This window comes from Lepidochelys kempii, chromosome 1 (assembly GCF_965140265.1).
Source record: "Lepidochelys kempii isolate rLepKem1 chromosome 1, rLepKem1.hap2, whole genome shotgun sequence".
In the NCBI taxonomy this organism is placed as follows: Eukaryota; Metazoa; Chordata; order Testudines; family Cheloniidae; genus Lepidochelys; species Lepidochelys kempii.
The window spans coordinates 154599007-154620192 of NC_133256.1; the positions used below are offsets into that span (position 1 = coordinate 154599007).

Sequence of the window (21186 nt, forward strand, 5' to 3'; positions counted from 1 at the left end):
GCCCTGAGCCCTCTGCTGCATCCCTCCTGCACCCTAACCTCCTGCCCTGAACCCCCTCATACACTCCACACCCCCCACACACCTCAGCCTCCTGCCCCAGCCGTGCATTCGTGGCCCTGCATGCAATTTCCCCACCCTGTTGTGGCCCTCGGGCCAAAAAGTTTGTCACCCCTGCTCTAAAAGGTAGATTTTTTCTGATCAGTTAGCATCTGTCGCTGTTCTCACCTTCGGTAGCCTCACATTTAGATCCTGCATCTTGGATGTGTAGACTATAGCAATGGTGTTGGGCTTATCTTCTTGCTCTTTTTCCTCTTTGAAGGCTGTTCAGTTTGGGTTGTCCTATATCCTTTTTTCTCCAGGTAACCATTAAGTATAGACCCTCTAGTTCTCTCTGTCACAGTTCAGGGCAACTGCACCTGTATTCCCTCTCTATGATAGAACAAAGGCACCCACTCTCAGGCTTCCAGCTTCCCTAACTGTCACTTCTCTTGCACAGAGAGACACATCTCATTCTCTTCTAACCAGGGTATCCCCACTCTGAACAGTTTCCTCTGCCTTCGCTGTGGTGTTCCCAGTTGTGTCCAAGCAGGCCTGCTTACTTGCTCTTCAGAGACGGTTAACAGTGTGACTCATAGTTGCCACACAGCAATTTTTCTGCAAGCCAATTTTATTCTTAAAGTAAAAGCACTAGAGAGAAAACGTTAAAAAATAAAAGAACCTACACACATGCTACTAAGCTGAACAGAAATCACGCCAACCCTAATGTGGGCTCTGGCAGGAGCAGTCCTTCAGTACCCCATTTGAGGGGTTTCCTTGTGCTTCGGTTCAGAACAAGCACAGAGTCTTATGGTGCCTCAGCAGGTATAGTCCTTCCAACCCTTCCGTAAGGATTGGAGCGCTCTGTGGATCAAGGTTCCTGGCCATCTGCTGGATCAGGAAGAAGGCCCTGAGTCTGTTTAAAACCAGGCTGTTTATCCAAAAATCTTTTTGTCTGTTCTTCCCTGGAGAATCCAGTTTGAACTAGTATATGCCAGCCTCTGCAGGGCATGGCTTCAAAGGGCTGATAAGCAAAGGAATTGCATTAGCTTCCCCCTCCTTCTGAAGGAGTTGCATACAATTCTACAACAATACATACACAACTACATTTTAACCCATGGACCCCAAAGGTATTAAAACTAATTCAGTAAGGTTTATGTTAATCCCACAAGGTTTGTCTATGATACTGTCTTTGTGTCATGCTCTCCCCTATGAATGTTCCCTGAATGAATGCTTGACTCTTTTGTCTCTCAGCTAAGTCCCCAACTCTTGTCCAGAGTGGCTTCAGATTTGATACAGACAGCTTGTCTGATTCTTCTAGTGTTTCCTTTCAGTAATATCTTAATTTAACCTTCTGCTCTTGACTCAGTTTGCCACTAACAATCTGTTGTTCTGTTCACTTGGTCTTTTACACTACTTCTTTCTGATTTTTTTTTCTTTTGAATTCCTGAATGTATTCTGCAGAACTAGTTTCTTTCTTCTTTTTATCCTCATTGCAAAATGAGACTGGGCATTCTTTCCATAGAAGAGGAAAGAAGTCCTTTTGCAATTCTGGATTTCCTCTTGATCTATGAACAGCGAACAGTGCATAGCACTGCAGCTGTCCGTTGACTTGAATGAGGAACTGCCCAATACTAGCTTGTTCTTCATTTTAGTCTTCTTTAATGAGTGTTTCTCTAGCTGAAATGGGAAATTGTATTTAATGGCTAAAACAAAATATGCATATAAAAAAGATGGGAGAAGGAACTGTGCATGGACAGGTAGAACAGTGGTTGGGCTGATGGAAGAGATTGAGGACTCTAAATGCACTAAAGGCTGGTCTGTCCAGGTTAGGTTTTATTTCCTGTTAGAGGTGAGCTAAGGCTGAAATTCAGGCAGAAACTCTCCAATACTATAAAACCTGAATGTTGTAAACCAAATTAAGTTGCTTTTTATGGGATTTTAAATTAAAATCTCTCTCTATAATATACTATTTTAGGTCTTTCATTCCATTTTTAAATTAGTCTGACCATTATTCCATTCTGTACCTATGTGTGACATTCTTTATGTGCTGATTCATGCAATCTTCTCATAAATCCTCTTCCTACCCCCCCACTTTCTCTACAAACCAGTAAAAATCAATTTTGTTTAAATTGAATACATTTTTCTTTTAAAAAAGAAACCTATTTAAAATCAAATTTGAAATTGACAGCCTATGTTAAGGAATAAATTTACTGTAATCTGTTAAAATAATATTAATTTACATAAAAAAATTCAAGCAATATGTGTTTGCTGCCAAAGTTTTAAAGAAAGTCAAGGAACTGAACTGGTTGAATTCACTGGCCAAGCACCTGGAATTAGAGTTTGATGAAGTTAAACCAGCTTTGTGCTGCAGTAGCCACTTCTGTAAATGCAGAAAATATATTCTTAGTTTGAGTTTATTCAACTAGTTCAGTTAACTTTGAACAAGCTTGTCATTAAACAAAGAAGGAAAGCTTGGTTTTTTTTCTTTTCTAATCGAGGCCTAAAAAACCCTAAGGTCTAAGAGGATGAGATCTGCTAGTTCTAAAATCTTGAAGGACATGGTGACCCGAAACAAATAGTTCAGTTTCCTAACTACAGATAATACTTCCTTTGTTTAATAAATCGGTTAGTTTTAAATGCAAAACATGATTTTGATAACCTGACTTTTGTTTTTTGTGTATCCAGAACATTTACAGTATTTACATGTAACTAATAATATTTAAAAATACTTTTTTGTGCATTTTAATTTAACTAACTAACCAGTATCCATCCTAATGGAGTTTAGGGAATATCATGTGTAAAATTTAATCTAATAAATAGAAAATGGTGAATGACATTGAACATAAAATTAAAAATCTGAGTAAGTGAATGTTAAGCAGTATAACTGCTTAAATAAATATGCATAGATATGATGTATCCTCCTGGTTAGCAAAAAGAAGTACCAAATATACCAACCACTGAGAATCAACCTCTATTAGGAAAATAGATGAAAAGTAGAAATGCATAGAGCCCTGCACAGATACAAAATTTGTATCTGCATCCAATCTGCAATCGCAAAAATGGTCTGCGGATATCCACATCTGTGGATATAAAGCGGATACCCGCAGATTTGCAGGGCTCTACAAATGCAACACAAGGTTTAAATCACTTCAATTTAAATCAGTCTGCCCTACTGTAAACTTCTCTACCCAAGTTATTGGTCACTTTTATTTCAAAAATAAAATTGACAACCAGCAAGAGCTCTCTTCATCCCACTCTCTCCTTTGTTGTTGTTATATCACAAAATATACGTAGCATTTTATAAATAGAATAATACAAATCTCTGTCCCAAAGAGGTTAGAATGGAGATCTCCCTATCTTCCTCTAACTTTTTGACTCCCCGTCCTTTTTGTTGTCTCTTTCATCTCAATTTTTCTCATATCTAACCGTTTTCTCTTCCTTCTGTCTACAAACAAGGCTTGAAAAATGTACACAGTGCCTACTTGCCAGGCAGAAATACACCAGTGTCCCAGGCCATGATCCCTCCCTGCAGTTAAGAGGAACCTGGATAATATAAGAAAATTTGATATTTAAAGACAGATATTTCCCATGAGTGAGGCTAAGAGGTAGAATGGGGAAATTATGAAAAACATAGAGTAGTTATCAAAAATCTAAGCAATGCTCTCCTGTCTCTAGACATTCCCCATTGATCCAGTGTCTGGCTAGGCTGCATATCTCTCTAACAGGTCTGCTCTTTGGGTTCCCTCTCTGACTTGAACCCAAAAGCTCTGGTCTCCCTCTGATTGGTTGCCTGCCTGCCTCCCATTGGTTTGAGGTCCCCAGTGTTTGAGCCTGAAGGCCTCTGTTCTCTGCTGAATGAGTCATAGGGTAAGGCTAGCCTGCAATTAAAAACCCACAGGTGGCCTGTGCCAGCTGATGCTGGCTCATGGGGTTTGGGGTAAGAGGCTGTTTCACTGTAGGTGTAGACATTTGGACTTGGGCTGGAGCCCCGGCTCTAGGACCCTGCGAGGTGGGAGGGTGCCAGAGCTCAGGCTACAGCCTGAGCCCGAATATCTACACCGAAATTAAAAAGCACCTTAGCACAAGCCCTACGAGCCCAAGTCAGCTGGCACAGGCCAGCCATAAGTGTCTAATTGCACTGTAGACATGCTGGTCAAGTTCTGTCTGCAACTTGTGTCTGATGACCCCACTTTCCAGATGGTCAGAACCCCTCACTGTCTCAGTCTGCAGTCCTCAGACTGCAGGGACTTTGTTCTGCAGTCCCCCAGTTTAGGATTGATGATTTTGTCTTGCTGTTGGTGAGATCTCCCCTTGCAGCTCCTGAAAGCCCCAGCCTCCTGCTAAATGGGTCCCCACATCTTTATTCCCCCACTGGCCATCTGGTTGCTCCTCCAGGTGACTGGATACTTCTCTTCATCTGCTGCCACTGTACTCCCTTCCTCTTCTCTCTCCCCCTCACCCCCCCCCATCTGTAGTCCAATCCTGATGGTCCTGGTCTCCTGCAGGTTGATTCATCAAGTGATTAAGTTTCCCTTTGGCTTGAGCCCTGATGGCATCAGGTTTACCCAGTGCTCTGTTGCACTGTTCTGGTCCACCTGGTCTCAGCTCTGTTCTGTGCTGCTGTCCAGTGTGCTCCAGGATCTCAGACATTTCTTAGCACTTTTGGGGTTGTCTTTCCTGCTGAGACAGTCACCTGCTGGGGTGATATGGGAGAAGCAGCAGCAAGTCTTGAACAGTGCCAACTGGTGCTGCATCTAGGAATTTCTGCACTTCGTTTATCAAAACATTATAGTCCAGGTAATCAGAGTGACAAAGGTCCCACTCATGCAACCAATCTGACTTTTTACTTGTCATGGCTATGCAGATAAGTGGATTTTTAAGCCCTTTCTATGGCTAAAGATCTTGTTTCCCCATCTTGAAGGAGGGGAAAAAACCTTTCCTTGATCCCACCTTTCTCTCCAAGTACCAACCTATCACACTGCTCTCTTTGGCTCCAGTATCCTAGAGCATGCTGCCTAAGCTTCTCCAGTTTTCTCCTGGATCTCCCTTCCATTCTGAGGTACACGTGCAGCTGTTTCCACTTGAGTTGTCATTTCTGTTCAGGGGTGAAATTAAGACCTCATTCCTCTTGTGCTAGTTCCCTAAAATTTGCTGAGATCCTGTGATCAGCCTGGGAGTGGGATCAACTTGTAAGTTCCTGCAGGGCCTCTTCGTTGTTAGTGGGGTGTGCTTCTCGTAATAGCTGGGAAACAGATTTTGTAACTGCTGTTTTCACCACCACAGCCATCCTTATCTCCTTAGTAAACAGACTTCATGTGTTAATTTGAGCAGGAGAGAAGAATAAGGATGGAATTCCACTTTCATATACTGATGTTGACTAGTGGGAATTCATGGTGGGATTTTTTTTTTAATTGGGGATTGTTTGCGGTTTAATGCATAGAGGTTTTATGTGATGTGTGTGCTGAAATTTCAAGTTTAAAGAATAGCAGGAATTTTTGTGACATTTCCAAACTTAAAGTTAGGGATCTATGGAATCTGAGACCTAAGTTTTCAGAAGTATGTGCACTCAATTGCACACCTAATGTGTATGCAGTTACCACAGTTGCATGCGCAATCACTGTAAACTAGGTATACAATTCTGAAATGTAATTTTCTGAGAACTTAGGCCAGAATGGACAGTTCTACAATTAAGACTTGGATTTCAATTAAACATTAGCATTAAATTGACATATGAATTGGTATAATTCCAGAATGAGACATTAAATTGTGGATGACGTTTTCTTCAAGAAACATGAAAACATGCAGTAGCAGTTTCTATTCCTGTAACCTATATGTTAACAGTTTTGTAAAATGCTGTTAATATAATTCCCAAAGTATCCCATGAACTTTAGGGATTCACAGTTGTTGATTTGCTGTTTTACTGCAGGTGGAAGTTGCAGCTCCATGAACTGACAAAACTTCCTGCTTTTGTACGTGTGGTGTCAGCAGGAAATCTTCTAAGCCATGTTGGTCATACAATCCTGGGAATGAACACAGTCCAGTTGTACATGAAGGTTCCAGGGAGTAGGACACCAGGTAAGTACAGACACTTTCCATGGAAAAAATCAAGCAATAAAGTCAAAAAGGTGTTAACCTGGTCACAATGCAGGTCCTATATAGTTTATGATGTGCATAAATATAACAAAAATGTATATTAGAGTATCAGTTTAACAAGAAATTAGAAAATGCTTCATGGTGCATATGCAAAGTGACAGAGTTACTTTCTCCTGTAACATTAACTTCTGAAATTCCCTAACTTTTAAGTGCTTTTATTTCACAACCTTAAATGTTCATTATTGCTAACCTTTTGCATTTAATTGCCTCTTTCTTTAAGAAGAATGAGACACAATTGACTTACTTCACTTGCACATCTTGCAAGCTTCTGTAAGCTTTTCCAGCAGAGCTTGTAAATTCCTAGAATGACAGTTTATAATTAAACCTTTAAGAGCTAAACTTTGTTTAATTTAAACTCGTTACCTGAGGGTAAAATACATCCTTCACTGTTAGATAGATTTGTGATTAAAACATTGAACTAGGGTTTAGGAGATCTTAGTTCAGTTCCTGGCTCTGCCTTTGGCTTCATATGTGACCTTCTGCAAGACTCTTAGTGCATCTGTGCCTCAGTTTCCCATCAGTAAAATGGAGGTAATACTACTGTAGTCTGTCCTTTCTATGTAAATTGAAAGCTCTTTGGGGCAGGGATTAATTCTTACTGAAACAATGGGGCCCCAGTCTTGCTTCAGGCCTCCAGGTGCCCCCAAAATAAAAATAATAATTGTGTTTGACTGAAGCTCAGGTATAGCAGAGCTCTTAAGATCTACAAGAGGGGAGCCACAAAGCATTATGCACATCAAAGATTAGAGAAATTGATAACTTTTAGTCATCCACAAATCAATCAAAGCAAAGCTGTGTTGTCACTAATACATAGCCTAAGTAACAGTGTTTTAATTGTGTATTTTTAAAAAAGTGTAGATACTCAAATGCTGTGGTACTAGGCATTATTTACAAATACATATATAATTAAGCTGTGATATAATTTGCCTTAATAATAATTAGTGCCTACATAGTACTTTATGTGCTCACAGTGCTGTCAAAACAAAATTATCATCACTGTGAAAATAAGTTTTTCTCATGAATTTCAGGTCACCAAGAAAATAACAACTTCTGTTCAGTAAACATAAATATTGGTCCAGGTGACTGTGAATGGTTTGTTGTTCCTGAAAGCTATTGGGGTGTCCTGAATGACTTCTGTGAAAAGTAAGTCTCATATGCTGTGCTCAGATGTTTTGAGGGCTTTTGTATGTATACCTGTCAGATGCAGAAACACCTCACACATGCTATCAGTGGGGAGGTGGAGGTGATATTTTGTAGCTTCTGATGAATCAGAAAAGTCTGTTAAGATCTAGATTTTTCCTTTATACTTTTTCACCATTTTAACTAAATAGATTGCAATATGCAAAAAACAGCCAACTTTATGATTATCTCAGTTGCCTCGGGATAGTTTGCCCACAACAATCAGCAGTTGACTTAGATTTATTTCAAAACTTCTAAAAAGAAAAAATAAAGGTGGTGGAGGAGGGAGCATAGATGACATGGGGTGGGGGGGGTTTGTAATGGATATGGAGACTTTGACATGTAAGTCAAAGGTTCAGATTCAGACCATATCAGGAGGGCTCAAAAGTTACTACTCCCAAATGTATTTTAAGACCTCAATCCAATTTCCACCTTACAAAGCCCATCATTACTCAAGTGTATTACTTGTTACTCAAGTGTATTTTGTGTACATGCAAGTGGTTTTGCAGTTTTTTTTAAATGGCCATAGTGTCTCACAATCAGCAATGAAAATAAATCCATGTTGTGTTAATTCTGTAGATTAGCAAACTTTTAAACTGCATTTGGTTTTCGTATGTGTTCATTATTTGATTGTATGATAGTGATACATTCTTTTCAAAGACTGCACAAAACTGAGCCACTATGACAACAACAAAAATATTTTAAAGAAAAAATGTCACCAACAAGACAAACAGCTTGGAACTAGAGTCAGACCATTCTGAAACTGCTAGAGAGCAGCAGAGTAAATCAAAGGTGAAAGGCTAAAAGTAAAGTAGTTCAAAGAATTTGAGAGAGCCTGAATCACTGAACATAATGCAGTGCAGGACTGGGTGCTACCATCTCACAAATAACGTGGCGTCAGGCTTAAGAGCAGCCTGACAGACCCAAGGGATGAAAGAGGACAGATAAAAGGGACATGCCCAGCTCAGATCAGCCCTTGCATTTAAAATATATGAAGAAAAGGTCAAAAGACACGCTTCATGAACAATTTCAAGTAAGATGTGGAGGAGGGTAAAAGGAAAAGCAGTTAGTGATTGAATTATTGATGACTAGTAGATCATATGTATTTGTTCACTGGAAGAAATTTGTATGAGCCAGAACTCTTCAGCTGATCTGACTGCAATTTATAATTAACAGTACAATTATTATATATTAGTTAGCATATAGGTTGTACTGTTGAATTGGTGGGTTGGAGAATTAATTCAATCACCATAGCAACTAATACCTTGGCCTCTTTACTGAGACTGTTCAGAAGAGAGCTAGCGGTGGTGGTGATGTTGAAGATGTGTTCACTAGTCACTATGCCTTGTCTAATCTAGACTTCTTTCCTAAAATTTCCCACCATTGCTACCATCCAATTGTGGTAGCAATATTGGAGTGCTGGAGTAGAAAAGGCAGCAGCAACCACTGGCATTTTGAACACCATGTTGTGCAGACCTGCTCTGAGCGGGTGACAGTGGTTAAAATGCCTGTAGTCATTCTACACTAATATTATGTTGATTGCGACTACCAGTGGAGTTGTATTAGTGATAGCAATACTGGGAAATGTTAAGAAAAAATATTGTAGACAAAAACCTGGACAATAAATGGAGTCCATTAGCTCATTTCACACATGCAGCCAATTGCTACCTACAGATTCAGGACATAATGACCATCCACTGGATTCAAATCAGCCACCTAGAGAAGAAAACTAGGGTTGGGGGGTTTATTTTTTATTTTTTACCATTTCCTGTGTCATCAATCACTAGTTGGAAGCATTTGTAATAGTGATTGCTGTATGCAAGTATTCTGATTAACTTAACTTTATCTTGTCAGTAGGCATAGACCCCTAATTTATCTATTGGTAAATGTGGAAGACTTTTTTTTCCTATTGTTGCAGAAATAATATGAATTTCCTAATGGGCTCTTGGTGGCCTAACCTGGAAGACTTGTATGAAGCCAATGTCCCAGTTTATAGGTTTATTCAGAGACCTGGGGATTTGGTGTGGATAAATGCTGGCACTGTTCATTGGGTTCAGGCTATTGGCTGGTGCAACAACATTGCTTGGAATGTTGGCCCTCTTACAGGTATGGTGAAATAATATATATGGTGACATAGATAATTTGTTCATATTGTACCACATGCATCCCAACTCTCTTGGGCTTTTTGTATTAATTTATCATATTTTACTAGATAAAAATTGTATCTGTTTCAACACAAACTGTATAATGTTAAAACCTGAAATGTTTTCCTCTGAAGGAAGACTGAAAACATAAGCACCACAGTCCTTTCATGATTTATTGAGACTAAGCCTCACCACAATCGTGACTATAAACTTTTGTATAAAGAGAAAAAAGAGAAAGGAAATGATTAGATGAACTCACTCTACCTTGCACTTCACTTCCTTTCTTTCTCCTCTCCTCATCCTATTCATCCATCTAGGAAAGAGGTTGCACAGGTGAGGAGGACTGACCATCCAGTTAGTTTTTTCAAGACCATTGAGCTCTCCTATTTTTAATAATAACAGGCAATTATAAACCAGTATAAAATCTTGAGTTTTTAAAAAGCTCCAGGAATGTTAGCTTTAAGTACAGTCTTTCAGTTTAAAACAAATAAAAACATTTGGCTAGATGTTTCAAACCCACAGCTACAAGAGAATTATGTAAAGTCATTAGGGTTCAAACTGGTATAAGCAGAAAAATAGAAAGATAATCTCAGAGAATGGGAGGAAACTCAGCAGACAAAAGAGGACCAGTACGTAGCTCAAAAAATAGCTTTTTTCTTAACTAGTAATGCACACGACAAACTTTATTTTGGTTTAGTGCTATAAGCAGTATCATTCCAAGATCACTTGAATTGACTGGCATTCCCTGAGCAGCAACACATGTGCAACAAGACATTCCTTATGTTGCTTAGCATAAATTTAACATGCCTAATCTATCACAACAAACCTCTCTCTATTGTGTAATCTGTCTAGAAATTGTGTATTGTAAATATATGACAGAATTGTAATATAGAATTGGATGGAACAAAGGCAGCTGCAGAAACTAGCAAATTAGGTTTTTAACCCTAAATATTTGAGAATTTAAATTTAAAAATCCCGTTTTTAAAGAAGTGGTCTCTGTTTACTTTTAAAATAAAACCGTTTTAAAAACCATTACTTTATTTAAAAACGCTTTTTCAAGTTGTTGTGGAATTGTGTATGCTCTCAATATTCTAAATATAAGGGACTATTGTGTAAAAATTTACTTTCAAAGCTGTAAAAATTGTAATGGCAACCACTGTAGCATACAGTATGTAGTTTTCTCCAATCTTACAAAATTCAGGTTTTGAGGATGACCAGGAGATCATCTTGTATCCTTTATTGGCTTATCTGAAAGTTTCTGTAACTTTTTTCTTCTAGCCTGTCAATATAAATTGGCAGTGGAACGGTACGAGTGGAATAAACTACAGAGCGTCAAGTCAATAGTGCCGATGATTCATCTTTCGTGGAACATGGCACGAAATATAAAGGTCTCAGATCCAAAGCTTTTTGAAATGATCAAGTAAGTGCATTTTAAATTTTTGTGTATCCATTTCGACAGTTGACTGTTCTTATTTTGAAAAAACGAGGGTGATCTTTTTTATTTACAGAATAAATAATATCTTTCTAGTGAAATCCATTATGTGTTTAGCATTACATTAAATGAATGCTGTTTTGATGTGGTGAATTAGGTATTCAGTGTAATTTTTAGGCCTAGATTTCCTGATATTTTTATCTTAACTGTGAGCTCCAGAGTTTTTTCAAAAATATTTTAGGTTTCAATCTTGCAACTTGTATGCAGACAGACCTCTGTTTACTCTGATGGGGCCCTGCACGAGCACAAGGGTCTGCCTATATATGACAACAAGTTGAAAGATTGAGCCTTCTGCTGGCAGTAAACTTCAGACTCAGGGTGAGCATGTTTAATTATTTTTAAAGTTAAACTAAATATTTTAATAGTAAATTTACTTGTTCGTTTCCAGTACTCACATTTAGCTGATTTATATCCTATCACCAAGAGAGGCAGGGAAAATATTTTTGACAAGCAAGGAGGCAGGGTTTGGAAAGCCTCTTCTCCCTCCCCCTCCCCCCTTTCATTTGAAGAGTCCTGCAGCTGATTAAATTAAGTCAATGAGATGATAACTTTCTGGGTTCAAAATTGAGCATTTTCAAAAGTGTGTTTCCCAGGTTCAAGTCATAGAATCATAGAATATCAGGGTTGGAAGGGACCTCAGGAGGTCATCTAGTCCAACCCCCTGCTCAAAGCAGGACCAACACGAACTAAATTATCCCAGCCAGGGCTTTGTCAAGCCTGACCTTAAAAACTTCTAAGGAAGGTCATCTTTAACATATGTTTCATGCCATACAAAAATAAATCATCTGGCATCACTTCCGCCCTCTGAAATCCTGAGAAAGCAGATGAGTATTCCAGCATATTTTACTCCTGAGGGAATTCTGCGCCAAGAAAGTAAAAATTCTGCACATGGTATTTTAAAATTCTGCAAATTTTATTTGTCAATAAATAAATGCGGAGGCTCAAGCATGGCAGTGGGGAGCATAGGCCATTGGCTGCACAGAGCTGGGAGATCGCCGTCGTCACCATCACCCAGGACAAAGACTCAGTGGTGAGGCTGCTCCAGACCCTGACACAGCACAAGGCCTAGGCCTGCCCCAGAAATACCCCGGAGCCCTGTCCCTCCACGCCAAGTGTACCAGGTGTGGGCAGGCAGGCTCAGAATAGCAGAATCCAAGTAGGGAGGGCCTTAGTGTGGGGAGATCCAGGTGTGGGGTGAGAGGGTTCTGTGTGGGGTTATCTGGGTGCAGGTGGCTCAGTGGAGGGTCCGGGCGCAGGACAATGGGACTGCATAGGGGTCCAGTGAAGGTGATTGGGGCTCAGCAGGGGAGTTCTGGGTGTACGGGGAGAGGGAATCTGGTGCTGGGGGAGTGGGGCTTAGGTGAGGGTCTGGGTACAGCTGGTTGGGACTCATTAAGGTGGGGGTCTGGGTGCAGGAGCTCATTGGGGTGGTCCAAGCTTGGGGGTGGGGCTTCTCGCGGTGGGAGTTCAAGTGCAGGGGACTCGGGGGGGGGGGTCTGGGAGGAGCCTCAACGGGGGGGTTGGGTGTAAAGGGGCCTCAGATGCAGTGGGTGAGGCTTGACAGGATGAGGGTTGAGGTGCGGGGGGCCTCGGTGGGGGGTTCAGGGTGCTGGGGGTGAGGCTTGGCAGGGGTGTCTGGGTATGGGGCCATCCGGATGCACTGGGGTTGGGTGGACAGGGGAGCAGCTCACCACACAGTCACCCCTCTCTCCATGACTGCGGAGTGATGGGGGCAGGAAGTAAGGGGGTGATGCGGAGCTTCCTGCAGCCAAAGGAGGTTTCTGGGGGTGGGTCTGCCCTGGCCATTCCTCGCAGGGGAAGAGGAAGTCCCAAACTGCCCATCCCAGCTGGGACTAGTAGGTGACCCAGCACAGGATAAGAACCACTGGCAGGGATGTCCTCAGCATCGCGCCCTGTGGTGATTTACGTCTCCAGTGGCTGCTCCAGGCACCCAAAATGACACACCTGTGCTGCTCGGAAGGGGCACACAAGCGCTCTTGTGGCTTCCCTTTGCTTCCCCATCAGAAAGTCATTTTTCTGCAGTGAAGCAAAAAAAACTGCGGGGAACGTTAATTCTGTGCACGTGCAGTGGCACAGAATTGCCCCAGGAATAATATTCTGTGGGCCAACATATTCGTGAGCTTTTGGGTCACTCCGGGCAAGGTAGAGGAGAATGAATTTGAGTAAATGACACATCACAAAGAATGCCCTGCAGCTCTCATCCTTTTAAGCTGAGGGGACTTATAAATCACCTTGAAGATGACCTGTAAAAAACTGGGTTTAACCCTGCAAGAGAGAAAATTACAGCAGAGAACATATTACACTCGCACCCCTCCCCTTTAAGGATGTATTTAAAAAAAAAAAAAAAGTCAGGGTATTTTCCTGATTCTTTTTTACATTAGAAGTTTGTGTTCTGTCTAGGCTGGAACACACCCTGATGATTGGAGAACGAACAAAATGGTGACAGCACAAATGCCAAGATTGGAAGTTGAGGGGGAAGGGATTTTTAGTCAGACTGTTTAAGAGTCTGTGTTTTAGGGGGTTGTGAACATCTGTATAGCTTCAGTGACTAACTTTTTGGATAAAGATGCCTTTATTAAAAATTCAACCTCCTTACCCTTTCAGTTAAGATGCTAGAGCTCACAGTAAGCATCCTTGGGAAGTCCCAGAGATTCTCCAGCAAACCCAGGGAAGTCTAAACTATTGCTTTCTGTTTGACTAACAGCCGCTGGGAATCTAATTAGATGCCTAAACTGCAAATGTACAAATGAAGAACCCCCTTAATCAGATGGCAGATATAATCTTTTGCCATACTTTGCAGTTGTTTTCCCCAGTCTACCCAATATCTCTTCTGTCTTACCTGGATTAAGCCTCATCCAGTGAGCCATCACCCAGCCCACAATTTTTGCTAGACTCTGATACAAGTGTTTGTTCATACTTATCAGGTTAGTTGAAATGGAGACAGAAAGATGTGGTCAGCATACAGAACATACTGCAGTCCATATCTCTCCTCTAGCCCTCATTTCGGCCCCATATATAGAGAGAATAGGGGTTCCAACTGGTACTCTCTGAAAACTCATTTGAGTGCCCTTGGGAGAGAAGAACCATTGTCCAAAACTATCCACTGGACCTGCTCAAGGGGAAAGGGATGGGGCCGCCTGAGAGTAGCTACGTCCACTCCTGCTAGCTTCTGTGTTCTATTACCAACACTTTATAGTCATTGGTTTCAAATATAGCTCATTGAATATCAGCATGAACACTTGATCTTTATTCATAATCGGAAGAGATTATTTATCAATGCAACAGATGCCAGCTCTGTGCCAAATGACGATTTGTATCCAAATGGACACAGGTCAAGGAAATCCAAGGCATCTAGATAGTCTAAAACAGTCCCCTCTTTTGGGAGTTAAGTACCAAAATAGGTAGGAAATTTATTTTGCTGAAATAAAAAAGTGACTTGTGCTTCTCATTTGAAAAATAAGCAAAAAAGTTCTTCAGTGACATAGAGGCACTGGCATACGTGACAATGAGCACTATTTAAAACTAAATGTGAATGCATATACCTGTAAATGTTTGCGACTATTGTGCAAGGGAAAGAATTAAAATGTACGCATTTGAAAGAAAGTTTGAGCATCTTAAGACATCACAATAAGTGTGCAACCCAGCATTGTCCTTTTACATAAAAGAAAAGAAAAAGGACTAGAAGCTTATAAAAAAGCAGTGTTCAAAGATCTGAAGGTGGGGCTGAAATTGTTTGGGGAACCAAATAAAAATATTCCAAATAAGTTAAGATTGCTCTGAGAAAAGACACCCCCATCTCCCAAAAAACAAACAAAAAAATCCCCTGATGATAATAGCAGAAGTGTCTAAAGGGAATAAGAAAGGCATTTACAAATATATTGGGGCAAAAGAAAAAGGAAGTAGTAGAGAGTGGGGACACATTAATGAATGAGTAGGGAGACAGTAATTCTAAAATGATTGCAATACTCAACAGCTTTATAAGGGGAAAAGTCATTTTGGATGAAATAAAGAAAATGGGGTTTGTGTAACTAGAAAGCAGTGAAGGGATATTGATTATAAAAGCATGGGTAAAAGGATACTTAGGAAATAATGAATATGCCCAAATCAGCAGATTCAGATGATACACATATTTACCCAGGATATTTACACCAGAGTAGACAAATTACTGAGGGATATATTTATAGAGAACAGCCCTGCATCAAGGGGGGATGGACAAGATGAAAACCAGGTTTTGAAAACTTCATCAAATATATAAAAGTTCAGATGCAGACCTCGCTACCATTTCTCACAGAAGAAATCAGGCTGACATCCCCCTCACAGTGGGTTCACCCTATGTCTGTACTAGACTGTAAGGTCTACTCTTTTTTACCACAAACCTATCCCATACCCTAATAAAGTATACTACTTAGAGCAGTGTTTCCCAAATTTTTGAAAGCTGAGCCTGCCTTCAGGAAAGTGAAATTAGTCATGCATCCCTTCAGCCCCACTGTGTGTTGTTAATTTGTACATCTTTCAACTGCCCCCTCCCCTTAACAAGTCCTTCAACATTACACACGTTGGGAAACACTGATGTAGATTTTCATAATGATACTTACTCTTCTTTCTTATATGCTTTGATTAGCAATGAAATACTTTAAAATGTCAATATTGTTAACTATCATCATTGGCATCACAGTTTTCAGGCTCTCTAAAAGCTCAGGCAGATATCACTGCAACATCTGCTCGTTTTGAATGCTTTCTTCACAACTGTAACAGCTAGAAAACTTTTTGGCAATGAAAGCTGAGACTCTGAAGAACAATTGCAGGAAGGGCTTTTAGGCCTGCCCAAAGAACCCATCTAAATATTCGTATGGGAGCACAAAATATTGACAGTTGTTTTTTTTAATTTCTTTTTAATTCAAGGCATACTTCTTAAGCAAGTAGCATATCAGACTTTTTTCCTAAATTATTAAACTAATAAATTACTTCATTGTGCTCTTTCAGTTACAAAAACAGGGTAGCCAGCAAATAGAATAGACAGAAAATTAAAAGGTGTCTTTCCAGTCCTCAGATGTCTGATGCTGGACTAATTCCACCTGCTGCCTTCCTATCATTACCCCAAACTGATAAAAACTTAATTGGCTAATCTCAAAGGTGTGATTGCAATGGCATGTTGGAGAGAGCTGGGCTGATTAGGGATTGCATGTACCAACAGCCTTCATAGATGTAATGTATTTGATTTTCTGCAGCCAGCAAATTATGGACCCTGCCCCATATGACCCAGAAGTCTGCATTATTCTTAATGGCAATTCAGTGCAAGAACTAAATTAATTAAATAAACTCATATGCTTGTAGCATAATTATATAATATGGTGGCTCTTAATGAGCAATTGTATAACTGAAATTTCATATGCATTCTCTCAAAGCTACTCAGTTTAGATTTAAATATTGGTAAATGCCGTCTGATGGGCTAAATGACAGTTGACTCATATTTTGGGTGACCAGACATACTGTTTTTAAAGGGACACTCCCATATTTAAGCCCTCCTGCAGGTGTCCCAACTTTTTTTTTTTTAAATGGGCATGTTATCCTGTATTTTCTGACTCCTCTCCCCCCCCCCCCATCAGTACTGGTGGATCCTGCTGCTGGCCGGATCCCTGCTTGCCAGCAGCCCACCCACCAGTGGTTAGTGAAGGGTCCAGTGGCCAATGATGGGGGTGGGTGTGCAAGGCTGGTGACGGGGCCAAGTTGCAACACGTGGGATCCCCTGCTCCCCATGCTGTTCCGAGCACTCAGCTTCCCGACAGCTTTCTTCCCCCACTGCCTCAGGCTGGACTGGGGCCCCAGGAAAGCCCAAGATACTCCAGGAGCTGAGCCCTGCATGTGCCAAAGCCTCGCACGGTGCTGTCATGGGGAAGCCTCTCCACCCCTTAGCTAAGCTCTGGAGTGGTGTGGGGGAAGCCATTTCAAGCCTGTTCATGCCCCAACCCTGCAGGCTCCACAGCACCCCCCAGGCAGGGGCTTAGCACCCTCTTCAACCCTCACCCCCGCACCCTGGGTCCTGCCCCCAGGGAGCTCAGGGCTGCTTTGTCCCGAGGCCCCCTCCCCTGCTGAGCCACCTCTCTGGTCAGGTTCCCTGGGCCCTGGTGCACAATGCATCGTCAGGGCTTAACCCCTTCCTGCCCGTGTTGTAGCCGGGGGACAGGAGGCGGCTGGGTTATGTCCATGGCCAGCGGCAGCCTGGAGGTGTCTGCCTTTCAACTGTGCAGGCAGGAAGGGACAAGCTGCATCCAGCCGCAGGGGTTGGGGGAGTAGAAGAGATGAGCTCTGCAAAGACATGGGCCAGATCATCACTCCCTCCCACTCCTCTCCTGTGGCTGGAAGCAGCTCCCTTCCCTTCCTCCCGCACAGTGCCAAAAGGCTGCTGCTGGCCACATTCTGATGTGAAGCCTGGCAGAAATCTGGTGGGGGAGCATGTGACCCTGTGTGCCCCCACTCCCCAATATGTTGCCTTGGGAAGACACGGCGTTCTTCCTGGCAGTCCAGCCAGGCATGGAGGGCAGAGAGCGCCAGGAGGGAGTGGAGGGCTGGCCGGACCCACACACACACACACCCCCCGTGAGCGAGGTATATGGGAGAGAGTGTGTGTGTGTGTGTGTGTGTGACCTCTTCCCGTCTGAACCATAAAGCCTTAAAGATAAGAAGATAAATAAAAAGAATCCAACTACGTAGTATTTCTTTTTAACAGGGACTCAGTCAACTTGATGTTAATTTGAATATTTATACTGCATAGTTCTGATTGATTGACGTTGAACTCACTTGAATACGAATAATTTTATCAGGTGTCCTTTATTCAGCATAGGGGAATATGGTCACCGTACTCATATTTTATTAGTAAGGACAAGTGCTATGTATTTCTTACCTTTCTTACAGAGATGTATCTATTTTTAAAATGTTTCATAAAATTTTTTTTTGGTTTTGATATAAATTAATTTCCTGATTTCCTGCAGCAAAACTTTTTCAGGTGGTTAGCTCTTGTCTTCTCTGACTTAATCATTCCTGCTTTTGTTTGACATAATCTCAGACCTTTTCTTTTCCATTGGATAAAGTGATTTAAGTCACTTGATACTAAAAAAAAAATTAAAAAAAATGTGGTTTAAACTTTGTAACACTAATTTAATTTGAATGTGCTATAGCAACTTTAGATTAAAATTTATAAAGTGCCACTACATTCAGGGTATCTTATTTGAATTTTACTAAGTTTCTATAGTCAAAAACCAAAATATTGAAAATTAAGGACATGATCCTACAAATACTTAAGATAGGTACACATAGTATAAGATTTACTTACGTGAATAACCCCTTTCATTGACTTCAGTGGGGGATTACTTGTGCTTGAAATTAAGCATGTGTGTAAGTGTCATACATGAGGGGCTAAAACTGTATTTGTATTAAACATTTCTTATAGTGGCATAAAATCTGTCACTTCAAAAAAAGAATTCTCTGTGTTAGCAATGAAAAGTTATTTAGACTTCAAATACATTATCAAAGTTATTGAGAACTTTTATATTCACAGGCCAAAAAATGTTTCGTTTTTTTAATAGCCTGCATTTTAGCTTTTTCAACTTTTGAAAGTTCAGTATGTCAGAAGGTGGAGTCAGTTGCTAATGTAGAATGGGCTTATTTGCAAGTTTGAGTGTGTGTTGCTCTTGCAATACAATACTAACAAGTCCCTGGATTTAGGTGTTGCAGGGTGGGGGACGAACATAAAGTCTCAATGTAGTATCTAAAATTTTGCTAACATAAAGAAACTAGTATAAAACATACATTAGCAATTTAAGACTATACAGTGAAAAGAAAGTAAGGAACTAGCACTGTGTTTGAACAATGTTTTGGGGGGTGGGAAGGGGAAATAAAATTTTTTTCCACTGAGTTTTCCATCTAGCATTTTTTCTTCCCCTTATGTTTTCCAGTGTGTCTGTAATGTATGTAGCGACCCTTTGGAGAGGAAAATCAGAGTACTGCTCAAATGCAAAGGATAGTTAAGAACTGAAAATTATTGTAAATGACACACACATTTGAAATTAAAAAAACTCAGGTGATCCATTTTGGCCCGCTTATGAGAACACACTTGTAGTTCACATAATATTGGAAAGTAAAATGATATATTGCTTGACAGGATGAGCTAAAATTCAAATCTGTTTTTTGTCATTTACATAAAAATATTGCAAACAATTGTAAATAGTCATTTGGGAGCACACTAAGCTTTTCTTCCTTAATGCAGTAAGCAAACCAATATCAAAATTTTCTTCCATTTTTAGTTAATATTTTTCTAGAGAAATCTACAGAAAATATTTTCTGAAACTAGTCCGGGTATTTTTTTCTCCTGATCTATAATAATTTCTACCAAAATTCGAGTTTCTGGACTTTAGGTCACTGGAAGACAGTTGTGTTGAGGAAATGATTTCTTTTTAGGAGGGTGTTAGTGTAAAATGATACCTTGGGTCGGCAACATAATGCTTTGAGTTTCATATATGAAATGTAAGCTGTTTGGTTGACTTACTGGGATAAAACAAACTTCTTATTGATAATGTTAGATTAAAACAGTTGTATAACTACAGTACACTAAAAAGCACAGTATTTCACTGTTTAAGGAAGTTTCATTTGCTCCAATTAAAATGAAATATACTGACTGTGGTGGGGGTTAATGTTGAATAAATCAACAGATAAAGTTTAGTTTTGAACTAAATGTAGGGGAAATGTTTGTGTATAATTATTTACTTTTGATTTCTGTGATAGGTATTGCCTGTTGAGAACTCTCAAGCAGTGTCAGACATTGAGGGAAGCTCTAATTGCTGCAGGAAAAGAGATTGTCTGGCATGGGCGAACAAAGGAAGAGCCTGCCCATTACTGTAGCATTTGTGAGGTCAGTAGAAGTAAAGAACTTTGCAATTTTAAATTGATCTATTTTTGGGATGTCTTCCATTATTATTGCTGCTGTTGTTAATTTTGTATTTCTTTATTTGCATTACAGTAGCACCCACTATCTGCTAGCTGCTGTAAATAGATATATGTAAGAAGACACAGTTGCCATCTCCTAAGACCTTACAATCTAATCTTTTAGATATGGGCTGTATTTTGCTAAACTCTCTTTTTCAATGGACATGTTACTCATGCAATATTTTTCCATTATCTGGGATTCTTAAAAAAAGGCTCATCCCATCTGTATTGAATGTGATCCGCTGAGCTTCATTTTTAGAATTTTATTTTATTGTATTTCACTGGTCAGAAATAGCCCCAAAGAGAGAGAGAACTTTGGTGTGCACTCTTCATAGAACATCCCTGTCTTGCTAGGTGTTTTGATTCTCCCTAGTATTTAATAATATGTTTTTGCAGAACAGAATAGCAATTTTGCTAAAGACCAAATGAAAAGCATCATTTTAGCACTTCTTGTCCCAAGCTGAGAAGCCAAAAAAGGGGGGGCACTGAAAATTAGTGGGCACTTGAAAATGTTGGCCTTAATTTCTCTTTTTACCCATCTGCAAAATGGGTATAATGCTTACAGTATGTACCTTACAAGTATAACTCTCAGATTATGAAACTCGCTTGGTAATATTCGCCTGCGTTTTCTTTAGTGCCTTCATTCAAACATCTTAATCTAGTAGTAGAAGTAGACATGAGTTGGAAGAGTTCCTACCTCTGTGACTGAACCCCAGAAGTGTGAATTTTTCTTGCGCTATCTTGTCTTTTTTCTATGTGCACGTGCACACAGTCAGAATATAAATCCCAAACCAGCCAAGCCTTATTTTCTGTAGCTTTCCAAAAAACAGACGTCAACTCTGATTTGTTTCCTGTTACACAGGTGGAAGTCTTTAATCTGCTTTTTGTCACCAGTGAGAGCAATTCTCGAAAGACCTATGTTGTACATTGCCAAGACTGTGCGCGAAAGATAAGCGGGAATCTGGAAAATTTTGTGGTGCTAGAACAGTACAAAATGGAGGACATGATGCAAGCCTATGACCAATTTACATTAGTAAGTTATATTCAGTGGGTGAAAAACTATCTTTGTAAAGCTGTTGTATGTTGTGTTGGTACCTATTTGTATATGAATACCTTGGATTTTCTGGTTCGAATGGATTTCTGGAATTATATTTTCCGTTTTTACAGAAAAAAATATTG

At 40.3% G+C, this 21186-nt stretch overlaps 1 protein-coding gene across 10 annotated transcripts in view; it reads left to right on the plus strand.

Moving 5' to 3' along the window:
• KDM6A (lysine demethylase 6A) overlaps positions 1-21186 on the plus strand; it is a 280386-nt gene that overhangs the window by 250880 nt on the left and 8320 nt on the right. For 9 of the 10 annotated variants that reach the window (XM_073358944.1, XM_073358964.1, XM_073359031.1 and 6 more), the window contains 6 exons: positions 5966-6114; positions 7221-7335; positions 9290-9477; positions 10794-10935; positions 19807-19933; positions 20870-21040. In XM_073358944.1, the coding sequence (XP_073215045.1) occupies positions 5966-6114; positions 7221-7335; positions 9290-9477; positions 10794-10935; positions 19807-19933; positions 20870-21040 (892 nt within the window). Of the gene's footprint in view, positions 1-5965; positions 6115-7220; positions 7336-9289; positions 9478-10793; positions 10936-19806; positions 19934-20869; positions 21041-21186 lie in introns of those variants that run through there. The other variant, XM_073359011.1, reaches the window with a different exon arrangement.